The sequence below is a fragment of the Phoca vitulina genome, unplaced genomic scaffold (assembly GCF_004348235.1).
Source record: "Phoca vitulina isolate PV1807 unplaced genomic scaffold, GSC_HSeal_1.0 scaffold10, whole genome shotgun sequence".
Classification (NCBI taxonomy): Eukaryota; Metazoa; Chordata; class Mammalia; order Carnivora; family Phocidae; genus Phoca; species Phoca vitulina.
In genome coordinates, this window is record NW_022589713.1 from 41,194,399 (window position 1) to 41,212,413 (window position 18,015).

Below are 18,015 nucleotides of genomic sequence, written 5' to 3' on the forward strand. Positions count from 1 at the left end.
GCAGGGAGAGAATTGACATAGAGGAGCCAACAGCCATTGCCACTCAGAGCCCAGTGCCCACACTGATTCTACCACCTGCCCCATGTCCCCGGGTGTGGACAGAGGGAGGAGAGAAAGGAGGAACTGTCCACTCCCAGGACCCTGTTGATGTCTGAAGCCTTGTAGGTTCACAAAAGTGAACGTATCCATTCTCTGGAATGGACCTTTGCGTGGTTTCCAGCTGTTTGTTGTCATGGACCGTGTTCCCAGGGGGTAGAATTGCAGGGTCACTGGGAACGCACGGCCGTAATGTCACCATGTCACACCACTCGTTTCCAGAGCGGCTGTATCAGTCTACACTCCCCCAGCACGTCTGAGGGTTCACGTTGTTCCACATGCTTACCCGTGCTTGGCAGAGGATACCTGGGGTGCTAGAAAGTTTTATTTCTTAAGCTGGTGGAAGGTACACAGGTGGTTTTTTTCTCTATACTTCTTATAGTTTTGAACTGCACTCAGAAAATGTTGCATAATAAAGCCGATGGTGAAGTGTAGTGGTGGAGGGACTCCCTGGGAGTCAGGGCTTGGTGCTCACTGAGTGAGCATGGTCAGACGGACGGCTATTCCTAGTGCTTTATTACCCTTAGGCGTTTTGTGAGGAGTAAATGAGGTGATCCATATGTATATTTAGTTTCCTGTGAAGTATTTTTTTTTTAAGAGCTGGGGATTTGTTTTTGTTGTTGTTGTTTTTTTTTTTAGTTTTATATGTTTATTTCAGTTTTTCAGCTATCTCATTTGGTCCTTTAAAAAATCAACTAGTGTTAGGTAAGACCCTTAATCGTCATGAGAGACATGTTGCATTTCCATCCACATAGGATTGCTATTTGTGATGTCTGTCAGTTGGTGTGCTGATGTGAGACTGTGAGTCTTTCTGGCTCGGGGCCCCCACGCTGTTTCCCACTGACCTTCTTCATGCCCATCCTCATCAGGTGACTCCCCCCCCCCCCCAACCTCTTGTAACAGTGATGTCACCATGTCATCACCTGTTGACTAAAAACTGGGACAATCTGGGTTTGCAGTTTTCTCTGAAACCTGAGCGGAAAGAACGCTTCCCTTTTCTTGCCACTGTTGGATGTAAATCATTGATCCTGTTTTATAGCTGTCTGTCTAGGGTCTCAACCAGGTAGAGAGCTCCTTTGCCTTCTCGCTGCAGGTTTAACCAGCCTCAGCGTGGCGCCAGGATTTACGATCACAGCATCTTCTGTGAAATACCGTTGTCATTGTTTCTCATCTTGCTTTCTAAACCTTACCAACTCTTTTTAAAACAACTTGACTGAGGTCCGATTCACAGATCATACAATTCACCCATTCAAGTGTACAAGTCAGTGGTTTTGAGTATATTCAGAGTTGTGCAAACATTACCACCATCAATTTTAAAATATTTTCATCACCCCAAAAAGAAACCCCACACCATGTAGGAGTCACTTCCTATTTCCTCCTATCCCCTGCCCCAGCCCTAAGCAACTGCTCATCTTTCTGTCTCTATAGACTTGCCTATTCCAGACATTTCATATAAATGGCACCATACAATATATAATTTTCTGTGTCTGGCTTCTTTGATTTAGCATCGTGTTTCAAGGTTTATCTGTGTTGTAGCATGTGTTGGTACTCCATTCCTTTTTATGGCTGAACAAGATTCTATTTTATGGATGTACCATATTGTTATTTATCCACTTGTCTGTTGATGGACATTTGGGTGGTTTGCACTTTTCAGCTCTTGTGAATAATACAGCTATGAACACTTGTATACAGTGTTTTGTGTGAATGTGTTTTCAGTTCTTTTGAGTGGGTACCTAGGAGTGCAATTGCTGGATCATATGGTAACGTTGAACTCTTTGAGGAACTGCCGGGCTGTTTTCCAAAGTCACTGCACCGTTGTACACTCCCACCAGCAGCGTGTAGGGGTTCCAGATGCTCCACATCCTTACAAACACCTTCGTCATTATCTAACTTTTTGATCCTACCCATCCTGGTGGGTATAAGGTGATATTTTATTGTGATTTTGATTTTCACTTGCCTAAAGTCTAACAATGTTGAGCATCTTTCCATGTGCTCATTGGACATTTGTATATCTCCCTCAGAGAAATGTGTATTCACAATCTTTGTCCATTTAAAAAATTGGGTTGTCTTTTTATTAAGGAGTAGTAAGAATTCTTTTTTCTTTTTTTTTTTTTAAGATTTTATTTATTTATTTGACAGAGAGAGACACAGCGAGAGAGGGAACACAAGCAGGAGGAGTGGGAGAGGGAGAAGCAGGCTTCCCGCTGAGCAGAGAGCCCGATGCGGGGCTCGATCCCAGGACCCTGGGATCATGACCTGAGCCAAAGGCAGACGCTTAACGACTGAGCCACCCAGGCACCCCCTTTTTTTCTTTTTTTTTAAAGATTTTATTTTTAAGTAATCTCTACACCCAACGTAGGGCTCGAACTCACGACCCTGAGATCAAGAGTCACACGCTATTCCTACTGAGCCAGCCAGGTGCCCCTAGCATTCTTAATAAAATTAGATACAAGTCCATTTTCAGATATATAGTTCAGAAGTATTTTCTCCTTTTCTTCAAGTTTTCACTTTCTTGATGCTGTCCTTTGAAGCATGAAAGCTTCTAAGTTTGAAAGCGAATTTATATATTTGCTTTCCTTACTAATTCTTTGGATGTTTCTTGGATAGGCCCGCATTGGCTGATGTTTCCTCCGCACCTAGAGTAGTGACTGGATTTTTTGGGGTCCGAAGGAGTGCCAGGGCCAGTGGAGGTGGTGAGGAAGAACAAAGCAGGGTGGAGAGTTTTGTCTCAGTGCTTTAAGTGGTATCCTATGCGATGTGAGGTTAGGCCGAGACAATTAAAAAAAAAAAAAAATGGCCCCTTACTTTTGGGTAATAGAGTTGGGATAATAACTATTAATTTTGGCTGCAAGCCTTCTCAGAATTAGAATATCAGGTCAGTAGAAGCCTCCCTGGGTTTAGCTTTCTGGTTTTTGTTAGAAGAGTCTTTGTCACTGCTGCTTCTCGAATTTAAATGCTCCTCAGAATCGCTTGGAGAGCTTAACAGGGATTGCCGTGTCCACCCGAGCGTTTCTGATTCACTGGGTCTCAGATGAAGCCCATACGTTTGCATTTGTAACAAGTTCCCAGGTGATGGTGATGCGGTTGCTTCAGGAACCGCACTTTGGGCACCACTGGTCTACCTCATCAGTCTATATTACTGGTGTAGTCTTGGGGAGTCCGGGCGGTTAACAGCTGTGTTTCTCTCGAAGCAGCCTCACTGGTGGCTTATTTACATAAGACTCATCAGATAAGGTTGTCTGTCTGTATCTGAGGATCATTTTTCTGAATATAGAGCAAGGACATAAATTCACCTATGCTCTTGGCCGAAATTGAGATTAGAAGAACAGGAGGGCACCATAATAGTTTTGAACCTCTACTTTGCTTTGTGTGTTCCTCATATGCTGTTGTGGTTAATCTAAATGCTCATTCCCTTGAGAATGTAGGTGAGTTGCCTGTGGGTGTCCAGTTAGCTAACTGGTGATAGAGCTAGGCCAACGTGTCCCTATACTGTACAGTGATAACCAAGCCAGGGGGATGCAAAAGAACCTTTAGGCTTCTCCACATACATTTATCAGCTTTGTTTTAATAAATGATTTTATATGTGTGTGTATATATATAAAAACGTGGACGAAGAGCCCCGGATTCCTGGAAGTCTGAACATTAAGTGGGCCAACCATGATGCCTTGGTTCTGACTTGACTATTTATCCTCCTTGCCTATGAAAGGCAAGCCCTTTTGTTCTGACTTGTCTTTCCCAGTGTATTTCAGGTTCTTTCATGGTGGACACCCTCGGAAAGATTTTGACAGGAAGCATGTGAAATAGGTCAGCATTTCTAAAGCAGTGTCTTGATTTTGTTCAGGGTAAAAGATAAGCAAAGACTTAGCTATAGGTTTTATTCTGAAATAGGGTATTCCAGTTACTGGGTTAGTTGAGGAGAGCTCGTTTGATACCGTGTAAGAGGAATAATGTTCTGTGAATGGGCCATGCATGCCATCGAAATGCAGCTCATGTTACACATTGCTTCTGTGGGTTAAACCCTAAGCGCTCCACCAAGGAGAGTGGAAGGACATTTGTGTGTACGCTGAGCCCCCAGTCATATGTCCTGGAGATCCATCACGTTCCCAACCAATTGCAGGTTCTTCTTTGATTTACTGAAGAAGGAAATGGTAGGGACAGGAAGAAATCCAGACCAGTTGGCAGCTTCCTTGCATGTTTTTTAAAATGGGACACAGGGATGGGCAGACTCCTTAAAAGGTAAGAATTTGTAGGAAGCAGGTAGATTTTTCTGATGTGTAATCTCTTTCATTTGTTTCGTATCATTTTGAAGCACTCCCATTTATACTACTTAATCTGAAAGTGCTCTGTGAAGTGGCTGGGTAGGCAAAGTGATTTTTATACCCCTTTGTACATGGGGTGAGTGAGGTCAGTGAGGATACATCACTTATCCAAGGTCACACAGCTGATCATTTGCAGATATGGGACTCAAACGTACATCTTTTCCATATTTTCTCTTTGGTTCTGGTGTTTTTTCCATTTCACCATGTTGGGAAATGCCTTGAAAGGGGTAGAAATGCAGGTGCGTGTGTGCGTGCGTGCATGTGTGTGCGTGTGCGTGCGCGTGTGTGGGATGGATGGGGAAGAGGAGAAACAAGAGGTCTAGAGAAGAAAAAAGATTTTAACTAGAATTCAGGCTGTCAGGCTCTGCATGAGAGTGTACAGAGCAGAAATCCCCACCTAAGTAAGGCTAGTTAGTTACCCATGGTGGAGTGAGGGGTCAGAGTTTTTACAAAGGCTGGGAGGGGATTGAGTGGGACCACAGGCAAATACATAAGAGGAGAAAGAACTTTTCCAGTAAAGGACAGAGCAGCTGGGGATTGGCATCAGAAGGCTAATGGAATAGAATAAGAAATTGCTCTTTTGGAGGAGGTAGAATCTCCAAATTCGAGGGAACTAATAGGCAGGTAGATTTTGGGTGATGCATCCTTGTCACCTGTGGCTATTCAGCCTGGATTACTAATCCAGAGAAGCCCCTCTGAAGAGGAAAACAGCTCCCCTGCTCTGGGGAGTGTGAATAAGAGGAGAAGTGCCAGTAAAGTTTGGGTTATGATTTGCTGTATGGGGAATGACTATGCTGCCATTCAAACTGACTTAAGCTAAGATAGGGGATGATTTGTTTCATATGACTAAAAATCCAGGTAGGGCTGGTTTCAGGCATAGCCTGAACCAATGGCTTAAATGAGGTTCACAAGGCCCTGTGTTTTCCTCGGTTTCTCTGCTCTGCCTTCCACAAAGTTGGCTTCATTCACGAGGGAGCCCTTGGCAGGCAGGACTAGGTTCTCCCCCTCACATTTGTAAAATGGTTGCAGCTGTTCCAGACCTCACACCATCATCCCGCACTGTTCAAGGAAAGACCCAATAGCTACTGGAGAAGAGTAAGGAAGCAACTGTCACAAAGAAGCCCCAGCAAACATCTTCTTGGTTCTCATTATTTTATGTGCCCACTGGCTTGGACAAGAAGACACATCTGTGGAGCAGGGGGGCGGCCAACTCCACCCAAATTGCATGGTTAAAATGGGGATGCAGTAGCTTTTGGAAGGAAATTTAGGGGCACTTTGGCCAGAAAGAAGGAGAAACCAGGCTGGGTGGGAAATTACAGAAGTCTTCCATACCAACCAAAGGGATAAGGGGATGAAATAATTCCAGATAGATTTCCTTGGGGGATTCTTTGAGGGAGGGAGCAACTCTTAGCACATGTATTAGTTAAGAGGATAGACTAAGATAAAAGAAGAGGCATAATAATCATGTGACTTAAAGAACAAAAGGATTTATTTCCCTCTCACATAATAGTGGTCTAGCGGCTTTGCTTCACACTGTTATGCTTGGTCCCATCTTTCTTCCTCATGTGCCATCTCTTAGGTCTGGGTTGCCTTGGGTTTCAACAACAGAAAGTGGGGAAAGAAAGTGTGGAGGAAGCAGCCTGCTGTTTTAGGGGTTCTGGGCCATAAGTGGTATGCACTGCTCCCTCTCACGCTCTGTTGATGAGAACTTGGTCCATGGCCCGTGTAACTGCAGGGGCTGCTGGGAAATGTGGTCCTTAGCGAGGTGACTAGTGACTGGCTTCCACTCTGTGATTATGGAAGAAGGTGAGAAGGAATTTTGGTGAGGAGTTGGCAGTTTCCATCACAGTGCCCAAACTAGCTTTCGTAGGAGGCTTAGCCGTCCTGAATGATGTTCCTGTGGCACATAGTAGCACTTGCTCAGAGAAGAATCTTCCTCTAGTCCCTTCATTTTGGGAACCGCGAATGCTTAAAAGGAGCTATCTCAGTTAGAGTTCGGTTCAGGTATATATGACAGAAAACCTATCACAGCAGTGACCTAAATGTTTTTTCTTCTCTCCTGTAAAAGACATTTATGGTATTTTTTTAAAAATTTTATTATGTTATGTTAGTCACCATACAATACATCATTGGTTTTTGATGTGGTGATCCACGATCCATTGTTTTCGTATAACACCCAGTGCTCCATGCAGTACGTGCCCTCCTTAATACCCATCACCGGGCTAACCCATTCCCCCCCTCAAAACCCTGTTTGTTTCTCAGAGCCTGTAGTCTCTCATGGTTCATCTCTCCCTCCAATTCCCGCCCCCCTCATTTTCCCCTTCCTTCTCCTAGTGTCCTCCATGCTATTCCTCATGTTCCACAAATAAGTGAAACCATATGATAATTGACTTTCTCTGCTTGACTTATTTCACTTAGCATAATCTCCTCCAGTCCCATCCATGTTGATGTAAAAGTTGGGTATTCATCCTTTCTGATGGCTGAGTAATATTCCATTGTATATATGGACCACATCTTTATCCATTCATCTGTTGAAGGGCATCTCGGCTCTTTCCACAGTTTGGCTATTGCAGACATTGCTGCTATGAACATTGGGGTGCATGTGGCCCTTCTTTTCACTACATCTGTGTCTTTGGGGTAAATACCCAGGAGTGCAATTGCTGGGTCATAGGGTAGCTCTATTTTTACATTTTTGAGGCACCTCCACACTGTTTTCCAAAGTGGCTGTACCAACTTGCATTCCCACCAACAGTGTAAGAGGGTTCCCCTTTCTCCACAACCTCTCCAACATTTGTTGTTTCTTTCCCCATTTTTGCCATTCTAACTGGTGTAAGGTGGTATCTCAGTGTGGTTTTGATTTGGATTTCCCTGATGGCTAATGATGATGAACATTTTTTCATGTGTCTGTTAGCCATTTGTATGTCTTCTTCAGTGAAGTGTCTTTTCATATCTTCTGCCCACTTTTTGACTTGATTATTTGTTTTTTGGGTGTTGAGTTTGAGAAATTCTTTTTTTTTTTTTTTAAGATTCTATTTATTTGACAGAGAGAGACACAGCGAGAGAGGGAACACAAGCAGGGGGAGTGGCAGAGGGAGAAGCAGGCTTCCCGCAGAGCAGGGAGCCCGATGCGGTGCTCGATCCCAGGACCCTGGGATCATGACCTGAGCCAAAGGCAGACGCTTAACGACTGAGCCACCCAGGTGCCCCAGAGTTTGAGAAGTTCTTTATAGATCTTGGATACCAGCCCTTTATCTGTAGTGTCATTTGCAAATATCTTCTCCCATTCTGTGGGTTGCCTCTTTGTTTTGTTGACTGTTTCCTTTGCTGTGCAGAAGCTTTTTATCTTGATGAAGTCCCAAAAGTTCATTTTTGCATTTGTTTCACTAGCTTTTGGAGATGTATCTTGAAAGAAGTTGCTGTGGGCGATGTCAAAGAGGTTACTGCCTATGTTCTCCTCTAGGATTTTGATGGATTCCTGTCTCACATTGAGGTCCTTCAACCACTTTGAGTTTACCTTTGTGAATGGTGTTAGAGAATGGTCAAGTTTCATTCTTCTGCATGTGGCTGTCCAATTTTCCCAGCACCATTTATTGCTTTTTTCCATTGCATGTTTTTTCCTGCTTTGTCAAAGATTATTTGACCATAGAGTTGAGGGTCCATATCTGGGTTCCCTATTCTGTTCCATTGGTCTGTATGTCTGTTTTTGTGCCAGTACCATGCTGTCTTGGTGATCACAGCTTTGTAGTATAGCTTGAAATCGGGCAACGTGATGCCCCCAGCTTTGTTTTTCTTTTTCAACATTTCCTTGGCGATTCGGGGTCTTTTCTGATTCCATACAAATTTTAGGATTGTTTGTTCCAGCGCTTTGAAAAATGTCATTGGAATTTTGATCGGGATGGCATTGAAGGTATAGATTGCTCTGGGTAGCATAGACATTTTAACAATGTTTATTCTTCCGATCCATGAGTATGGAATATTTTTCCATCTTTTTGTGTCTTCTTCAATTTCTTTCATGAGCGTTCTGTAGTTCCTAGAGTATAGATCCTTTACCTCTTTGGTTAGGTTTATTCTGAGGTATCTTACGGTTTTTGGTGCTATTGTAAATGGAATCATTTCTCTAATTTCTCTTTCTACAGTTGCATTGTTAGTGTATAAGAAAGCAACTGATTTCTGTGCATTGATTTTGTATCCTGCCACGTTACTGAATTGCTGTATGAGTTCTAGTAATTTGGGGATGGAGTCTTTTGGGTTTTCCACATAAAGTATCATGTCATCTGCGAAAAGAGAGAGTTTGACTTCTTTGCCAATTTGAATACCTTTTATTTCTTTTTGTTGTCTGATTGCTTTTGCTAGGACTTCTAGTACTATGTTGAACAATAGTGGCAAGAGTGGACATCCTTGACGTGTTCCTGATCTTAAGGAAAAGGCTCTCAGCTTTTCCCCATTGAGGATGATATTCGCTGTGGGTTTTTCATAGATGGATTTTATGAACTTGAGGAATGTTCCCTCTATCCCTATACTCTGAAGAATTTTAATCAGGAAAGGATGTTGTACTTCGTCAAATGCTTTTTCTGCATCAATTGAGAGGACCATATGGTTCTTCTCTCTCCTCTTATTAATGTGTTCTATCACATTGATTGATTTGCGAATGTTGAACCACCCGTGCATCCCAGGTATAAATCCCACTTGGTCGTGGTAGATGATCCTTTTAATGTATTGTTGGATCCTATTAGCTAGGATTTTGTTGAGGATTTTGGAATCCATATTCATCAGGGTTATCAGTCTGAAATTCTCCTTTTTGATGGGGTCTTTGCCTGGTTTGGGGATTAAGGTAATGCTGGCCTCATAGAATGAGTTTGGAAGTTTTCCTTCTGTTTCTATTTTTTGAAACAGCTTCAGTAAAATAGGTACTATTTCTTCTTTGAATGTTTGGTAGAATTCCCCAGGGAATCCATCAGGCCCTGGACTCTTGTTTTTTGGGAGGTTTTGGATCACTGCTTCAATATCGTTACTGGTTATTGGCCTATTCAGGTTGTCAATTTCTTCCTGTTTCAGTCTTGGCAGCTTATAGGTTTCCAGGAAGGCCTCCATTTCATCCAGATTGCTCAGTTTATTGGCATATAGTTGTTGATAATAATTTCTAATAATTGTTTCTATTTCCTTGGTGTTAGTCGTGATCTCTCCCCTTTCATTCATAATTTTAATTTAATTTGGGTCCTTTCTCTCTTCTTTGGGATAAGTCTGGCCAGTGGTTTATCAATCTTATTAATTCTTTCAAAGAACCAACTTCTAGTTTCGTTGATCTGATCTATTGTGTTTCTGGTTTCTAATTCATTGATTTCTGCTCTAATTTTAATTATTTCTCTTCTAATGCGTGGCTTAGGCGTCGTTTGTTGCTTTTTCTCTAGTTCTTTAAGGTGTAGAGTTAGTTGGTGAATTCGGGATTTTTCTATTTTTTTGAGTGAGGCTTGGATGGCTATGTATTTCCCCCTTAGGACCGCCTTTGCAGTATCCCATAGGTTTTGGACCGATGTGTTTTTGTTCTCATTGATTTCCATGAATTGTTTAAGTTCTTCTTTGATTTCTTGGTTGACCCAAACATTCTTGAACAGAGTGGTCTTTAGCTTCCAAGTGTTTGAATTTCTGCCAAATTTTTTCTTGTGATTGAGTTCCAGTTTTAGAGCATTGTGATCTGAGACTATGCAGGGAATAATCTCAATCTTTTGGTATCGGTTGAGACCTGATTTGTGACCCAGTATATGGTCTATTCTGGAGAAAGTTCCATGTGCGCTCGAGAAGAATGAGTATTCTGTTGTTTTAGGGTGGAATGTTCTGTAAATATCTATGAGGTCCATCTGGTCCAATGTGTCATTCAAAGCTCTTGTTTCCTTGTTGATTTTCTGCTTAGATGACCTGTCCATTGCTGAAAGTGGAGTATTGAGGTCTCCTACAATTAACGTATTGTTATCAATATGACTCTTTATTTTGGTTAACAGTTGGCTTATGTAGATGGCTGCTCCCATGTTGGGGGCATAGATATTTACAATTGTTAGATCTTCTTGTTGGATAGACCCTTTAAGAATGATATAGTGTCCTTCGGTGTCTCTTATTACAGACTTTAGTTTAAAATCTAATTTGTCTGATATAAGAATTGCTACCCCAGCTTTCTTTTGAGGTCCACTGGCATGGAAGATGGATCTTCATCCCTTCACTTTCAGTCTGGATGTATCTTTAGGTTCAAAATGAGTCTCTTGTAGACAGCATATGGATGGGTCCTGTCTTTTTATCCAATCTGCAACCCTGTGCTGTTTTATGGGAGCGTTTAGGCCATTCACGTTGAGAGTGATTATTGAAAGATATGAATTAATTGTCATCATGTTGCCTGTGAAGACGTTGTTTTTATAGATTGTCCCTGTAAATTTCTGTTGTAGATCACTCTTGGGGTCTTTCTCGTTTTATAGAACCCCCTTAATATTTCTTGCAGGGCCGGCTTAGTGGTCACATATTCTTTCAGTTTCTGCTGGTCGTGGAAGCTCTGCATCTCTCCATCCATTCTAAATGAAAGCCTTGCCGGATAAAGTATTCTTGGCTGCATGTTCTTCTCATTTAGTACCCTGAATATGTCTTGCCAGGCCTTTCTGGCTTGCCAGGTCTCTGTGGATAGGTCTGACGTTATTCTGATGTTCCTCCCTCTGTACGTAAGGAATCTCTTCCCCCTAACTGCCCTTAAGATGGTTTCCTTGGTTCTAAGATTTGCAAGTTTTACTATTACATGCCGGGGTGTTGGCCTGTTTTCCTTGATCTTAGGAGGGGTCCTCTCTGCCTCTAGGACTCGAATGTTTGTTTCATTCCCCAGGTTAGGGAAGTTCTCAGCTACGATTTGCCCAAATACATCTTCTAGTCCTCTCTCTCTCTCCACTCCCTCCAGGATTCCAATTATTCTGACATTGGAACGCTTCATGGTGTCACTTATTTCTCTGATTCTATTTTCGTGGATTCTGAGTTGTTTTTCCCTGGCCTCCTTTTTTCCCTTTTTATCTATTATATTGTCTTCCAGGTCGCTTATTCGTTCTTCTGCCTCAGTTACCCTAGGTGTTAGATTATCTAGATTGGATTGGATCTCATTGATAGCATTTTTAAGTTCTGCCAATTCAGCTTTCATTTCTGCCCTTAGAGACTCTATGTTGCCATTAATTGATTTCTCCATTCTAGCCATTGTCTTCACAATTGCTAGCCTGAATTCCATCTCTGACATCTTGGTTATATCTGCATCCATTTGTAAATCTGCAGCATAAGTCATAATATCTGATTCTTTTCTATTTTGGGGGCTCCTCCTCCTAGTCATTCTGTTGATGGGTGTTTGAGGGAATGTATAGAGTCCAAATTATTGACCAGAACCCAAGCAAGATGCACCTGTTTTCTTGGGACCTTAGGGTTGCTGGCCTCTTGTTTTCCCAGCCTGTCTTCTGCGGGAGGGGCCTGCCGTGCTGTTACTCAGGCAATCCTGTTTGGGCGGAGTTGCCCTGCCCCCCCTTTCGTGGGGGATGGGCTCAGCGGGAATCAGTCTTTGGGGCTTTTGTTCTCTGGCGCCTTTCCCTGGCGGCTTTCCGCGTCTCTTCCGCGAGTCAGAGCAGAAGAGACCGTTTCCAACCCCCTGCCTCAGAGCAGAGAGACCACAGTCTGTTCTTCAGTGAGCTCTCCAGGCCACACTGTCTCCGTTTCTGTCCGTGCTGCTATAAACTGCAGTGGCCTGGGTTGTGCGCCCCTCCGCAGCGCTCCCAGTCCTGCCTCCAGGTCGGGGCGCGTCTCTGCCCTTTGTGCTTCTAAAACCGCCAGCCGCTCCCAGTTCGCGCTCTCGCGCGACCCCGCTGCTCCGGTTTCCGTCCGGGGGCTGCAGTTCCTGGGCGTAACCCCGCCCGCTCCCGGTTTCTGCCCCGGGGGCTGCAGTTCCTGGGCGCGACCCCGCTGCTCCGGGTTTCCACCCCGGGGGCTGCCCTAAAGTCCTTTCCCGACGCTACTGCGAGTCTGTGCCCCGTCTGCAGCACACGAGGCTGTCGCTCACTGGCGGTGTAGGATCCCCACGGCCAGGCACCCTCCCGCTGCCGTTTATCCTCTGACATCTGCCCGCGGAATCAGGGCTCCCTGCTTCGTACCTCAAAACCAACCACCTGCGATATTCTGTTTGTAGAGATCCAGATCTTCTTACACCTCAGGCTGGTTTCGTGGGTGCTCAGGGTGGTCTGGTAGATATCCAGCTCAATTCCGGGGACCAGTTGAAATAGGGTCCCCTACTCCTCCGCCATCTTTCTGGATCACCCGACATTTATGGTATTAATGACGTGTTAATGATGTCAGGGACTCTTTTTATCCCACTGTTCTGCCATCTCAGCATTTGGTTTCTTCCTCATAGTCCAAGATGACTGTCTGAACTCCAGCCATGTCTTCACATTCCCTCTGGCAAAAGAAGGAGGAAAGGCCTCCAAGGACATTTCCCAGAGGTCACACACAGCACTTCTATGGACGCCCCGTGGGTCAGAACTGAATCACATGGGGCACCTAGCTGCAAGGGAGGATGAGGAACGTAGCCTTCCTTCTGAGCATTTATGAACCTAGCACCAAACTGGGGCCTTCTCATGCTGAGGAGGAAGGGGAGAATGGACATTGAGCAACAGTGAGCAGTCTCTGCGAGAGACCATGTGCCCCCATGTTCTCACTAGTTGCCCTCACCTCTGCCTCTGAGTGTGTGTGTGTGTGTGTGTGTGTGTGTATGCGTTTCTCTGCCCATGTTAAATTCTTTTTTTTTTTTAAGATTTTATTTATTTAATTGACAGAGACACAGTGAGAGAGGGAACACAAGCAGGGGGAATGGGAGAGGGAGAAGCAGGCTTCCCGCCGAGCAGGGAGCCCAACGCGGGGCTCGATCCCAGGGCTCTGGGATCATGACCTGAGCCGAAGGCAGACACTTAACGACTGAGCCACCCAGGCGCCCCTGCCCATGTTAAATTCTAAAACCCATCTTCATATTTATCTGAAGGAAAGAAATCACCATAAGAGCTGAAATGTACTGAGTGCATACCAGGTGTGAAACGTGATCTATATCACTTACTCTTCAAGAGAGTGCTCTCCAAGTGCTTTACCTAGGAGAGTTTAGCATGGGACTGTTTACAGAGGTGTGGGCAGAGTGGAGAGAACCAAAAGGGCTTCCTGGAGTGTCCAGAGTTTAGCAACGGCAGGAAATCATAACCACCCCTGAAAGGGCAAGGGGACAGACTAGTGTCACCAAACCAGCCTGACCAGAGCTTTGAGACATAGAAGAGAGGCTGCCTGTCAGGAGGTAGAACTGTAGAATGAAGCCAAGCCAGCATCCCTGTGAGCCTGGGCCATAATGGCCCCAGGAGGCTGATACATACCTGACCTGTCTCTCCTCCCACCTTGGATCTCCTAACAGCATCCCACTTTGGCTGAGGCCAACTGGAAGGCAGAGAGCAAGGGCCCCCAGCGAAAACGGTCCACAGAAAGCAGCTCCTTGGGGAACACAGCAAGGCAAAGAAGGGCAGAAAATGGATTGAGAGATTGGGAGAGCAGCAGAGAACAACCCACACAGTATTAGGACTCCTTTTTTCAGGTAGGGAAACTGAGGCATGGAGAAGCTAAGTCACTTGCCCAGCTGGTAAGCAAGAGGCAGGATTCTGCTAGCTTCGGATGTGTCCTGAAGGGGAAGGCCAAGCCCACAGCACATTTGCCTTTCCTGTCTGTCTGCACAGTACTCTGCACACAGTAGGCGTCTGATAAATGGTCAGTGAATGAAATCATTGGGAGAGGCATATTTTGGTGTAGGAGTAACTGTTTCCTCCTCCTTGTCATTGCAGGTTGCTGTCCCAAACCTCAGTGAGGCCGTGCAGGATGCAGACCTGCTGGTGTTTGTCATTCCCCACCAGTTCATTAACAGAATCTGTGACGAGATCACCGGGAGAGTGCCCAAGGAAGCGCTAGGAATCACCCTCATCAAGGTAACTGGCCGGTGACCCCAGGCAGAACAAGCATCGCTGGGCTGGACGTCAGTTATGGGGGAGATTTATTTCCTCTCACTTCCATCTGTTAGAAATAGGAGCGGAAAGGGAGGTTATGGCAGTTTTTTGTTTTCTGGTTTTTTTAAAGATGCCTGGAAAATAATCAGTAACACACATCGCAGGAGCTCAGGAGCTCAGCTGAGCCCCACTTCAGGCGAGGGCTGCTTTCTATCACAGCGGCTTTGAGCAGTGGCAGTGATGTGAGAATGGGCTCCTCCTGACGAGCCTTGCTGTCAGAAAGAACCTGTCCAGGACATGGTTCTCAGCCTGCGTTGTGGAAATCACTGGTGGTTTGTGTTGCTGGGAATTGCATCCTTGTTAGTTTCCACTCCTGGGTATACTCCGTAAAGGGAGTTTTTAACCAGAAGTCCACAAACCACCCCCACAGGTCCCTAGACAGAATTCAGGAGGTTCCTGGACTTAAATGTGGGGAGAAAAACTACATTTTTATTCATTGTAACTTCTAACTGAAATGAGCGTTGCTCTCGTGTATGAATGCCAGCCACAGGCCAGACTTGCCATAACAGTCTGTGGCCCTGTTATCAATAGAAATCCCAGGTATTTTCATGCCACTTTATAATGGCTCCAAGTTATCTGAAGGTATCATTTATGCTGATCACGACCTTGAAATTATGGTAATTGTTAAACTTGCCAAATCATCTTTTTCTAATTGCATTAATAAAACAGCACGTATATTACTTTGTCATAAATTTGTGTGTTTTTTTAAAACACTTTGATAACTATGTTTCAATGTAATCGGCTTCCTGGGTAATCTCATGCATTTTGCTTTATGCATATGAAATTCTGAGAATGAGTCCATAAAACTTCACAAGACTGCCCTGTGTGAGGGCCACATCATAAAAAAGGTTAAGAACCCCTCGAGAGACTTTGTTCTCTCGAGTGGTTCATAGATGAGTGTTTATGAAAGCAAACTTGAACAACTTACATGTCAGTTATAAGTACAATGGATAAATGAATAGTGGCCTTTCGTTTTGGAATACAACACAGTGGTAAATAGAAACACACCAGAACATTCATGCAGCCACATGGGTGAGTCTCTAAAATGATAGGGTAGCACCAAACAGTACCTCATGGGTGAATGGTACAATTTCACTTACAGGCTTTCAAAAGCAGGCATAATGGCATAACATCTTGTTTAGGGATAGCTTTATGCGGCAAAATGGTCAAGAGCAGAAGGGAGCGGTGCGTACAGCCCACAGGATAGTGGTTTACCCTGGTGGGGGTGTGGACCAGTAGCGAGAAGGAGGACGGACTTGGGGAGGGACATATGGGACTTCAGTGGTATACGTCACGTTCTGGGTGGACGTCATTTTCTTTCCGTTTTATTGTTACGCTTTCAACGGTGCAGACATGGTATGTATGTTACTCTTGTAAGAGCTCTTTTTCAAGTAACAGAGTGACTGTGGCATGCCTCATTCACTTGGTGGTTTGAGTTCCCCTAACTTGTTGACATCCTTACAGGGCATAGACGAGGGTCCTGAGGGGCTGAAGCTCATTTCCGACATCATCCGGGAGAAGATGGGCATTGACGTCAGCGTGCTCATGGGAGCCAACATTGCCAGTGAAGTGGCTGCAGAGAAGTTTTGTGAGACCACCATCGGTGAGGTTGGCTGGGTGGGGAGCCTTGGGAGCCCGGACATTCAGTGTTTTAAAAGCACATTTGCCATTTCTGGTATCTTCTGTAGTGGACTCTTCCTCAGGTAGATTATTCAGTGGGGTGGGGATTTAATGTAAGGAAGTCAACAGCCTCCAGAATCAAAGTAAAGGCAAGGAGACCATTTGGACCTCCCATGAGCCGATAATGAATTATCAAGGTTAAACACAAAAAATGCAAAGTGGCTTATACTGAGAAGCAGGTGATGACATCCATGTAGGGGCTGCCTGGCCTTAGAAAACCCAGATTTTTCTTTTTTTTTTTTTTTTACTCACAAATGCCAGTATCTGGATCCTCATTGGATTCCAGTGCTATCTAAAAATTGGAATGATAAAAATTGGTGGGAATGATCCCTGTTTTCAGGTGAATAATCCAAAACTCAGTGAATAAGTTACCTGCCCCAAGGTCACATAGCCAATTTAGAACTCAGGCATGAACTTGGCCATCTTGTTTCCTAAATTAGAAAGCTCTTTCTACTCTTACACAACATTGGTATTGTGAAGATTTCCGCTTCTTTTAAAAAGGGCTTTGAAATTCTCATGTGCCCATGTACCATATTAAAATACTGATAGAAAAGTAATATTGCTATCTTTGCACATGCTTTGCAAAAGTTTGAGTTTACTTACCACCTTACTTCTACCCTTGTGAAACATAGCAGCAATGTGCATGATTTCTCCTTGCAGCTTTGTAAAAGGAAGCTCTCAGAGAAGTCAGGCTCTTTTCAGGAAGATAGAATGCGTGGGAAAAGGTAGCTCCTGACTTTCATACACGCCTGCAAGTTAGGACATTTTTACTTCTTTTGCTTATTTCTCTTTTTCTTTTAATTACATAGATATTGTGGAAAATAGGGATGATCAAAAGAAAACCATTTCTTACATTTAATTTCCATTTTTTTCTTCGTGTGCAAACTATTAATGTACGTTTATATAAGTTACATACTGTTTTATAATTGCTTTATTTACTTAATATATAACAACTTTCGAAGTCTGTCAACATCTTCATAGCTAGATAGTATTCCATCAACAATCCCATATATCTGGGCACTTAAAACTTTTTTTTGTTTTGTTTTGAGAAATACTATCTGTGGAGAACAGAGGTATCACAAATAATATAATGAAGAAAACAAAATGGACTATAGTCAACCCAGGTTGATATTTATAAAAATGATACATATAGACACAGGTAAGAAAATTCAAACAGTGTGAGAATTAAGATTGTGACTTCTCGACCTTGGGAACATGGTGGAGCAGGAGGACCCTGAGCTCACCCCGTCCCACATGTACAACTAGATACCATCCACATCCAAGTCAGTAAACCGGAGAGGGATCCAAAGATGGGCAGAACGAACTTCACAACGAAACAGAAGAAGCTGCATCTGACAGGTTAGGAAGGTCAGAAAGGCGGAGGGAGGCTGCCCACAGGAGGGAGGGAGCTGTGTGCATGAAGAGGGCAGAGAAACGAGCCGTCGTACCAGGGAGCTCACATGGGAACACTAATCCCCATAACATCTGGCTTCAAGAACCAGAGGGGCTGAATTCCATGAGTTTGTAAGAACAAGTGAGACTCGATCCTGGCACTTTGGAGGTCAGCTGACTCAGCACTGGGCGAGCCTGGAAGGTGAGTGAGAGCTGGGTTGCTACCCTTAAAGAGACAGCAGCCTGAGCGGAGAGGCAACGTAAAAATAGCAGTTTACACAATGCTGGGGGCAGACAGGAGACAGATCTGATCATATTGATTTTGGAGCATGTTGGGGGACTTCTCTGAAAATGAGGGCTCTGACAGGCGCCATTTTTTGCCTCCACCCCCAACATAAACACAGAGCTACAGGTGAAAGGCAGGGCTGCACAGATACTGT

The 18,015-nt window shown here is 44.2% G+C and overlaps 1 protein-coding gene across 1 annotated transcript in view; it reads left to right on the top strand.

Moving 5' to 3' along the window:
• The window catches only part of GPD1L (glycerol-3-phosphate dehydrogenase 1 like), a 64,600-nt gene that overhangs the window by 16,324 nt on the left and 30,261 nt on the right, over positions 1–18,015 (top strand). The window contains exons 3-4 of the mRNA XM_032408853.1: positions 14,285–14,425; positions 15,968–16,106. Of these exons, the coding sequence (XP_032264744.1) occupies positions 14,285–14,425; positions 15,968–16,106 (280 nt within the window). The remainder of the gene's footprint in view (positions 1–14,284; positions 14,426–15,967; positions 16,107–18,015) is intronic.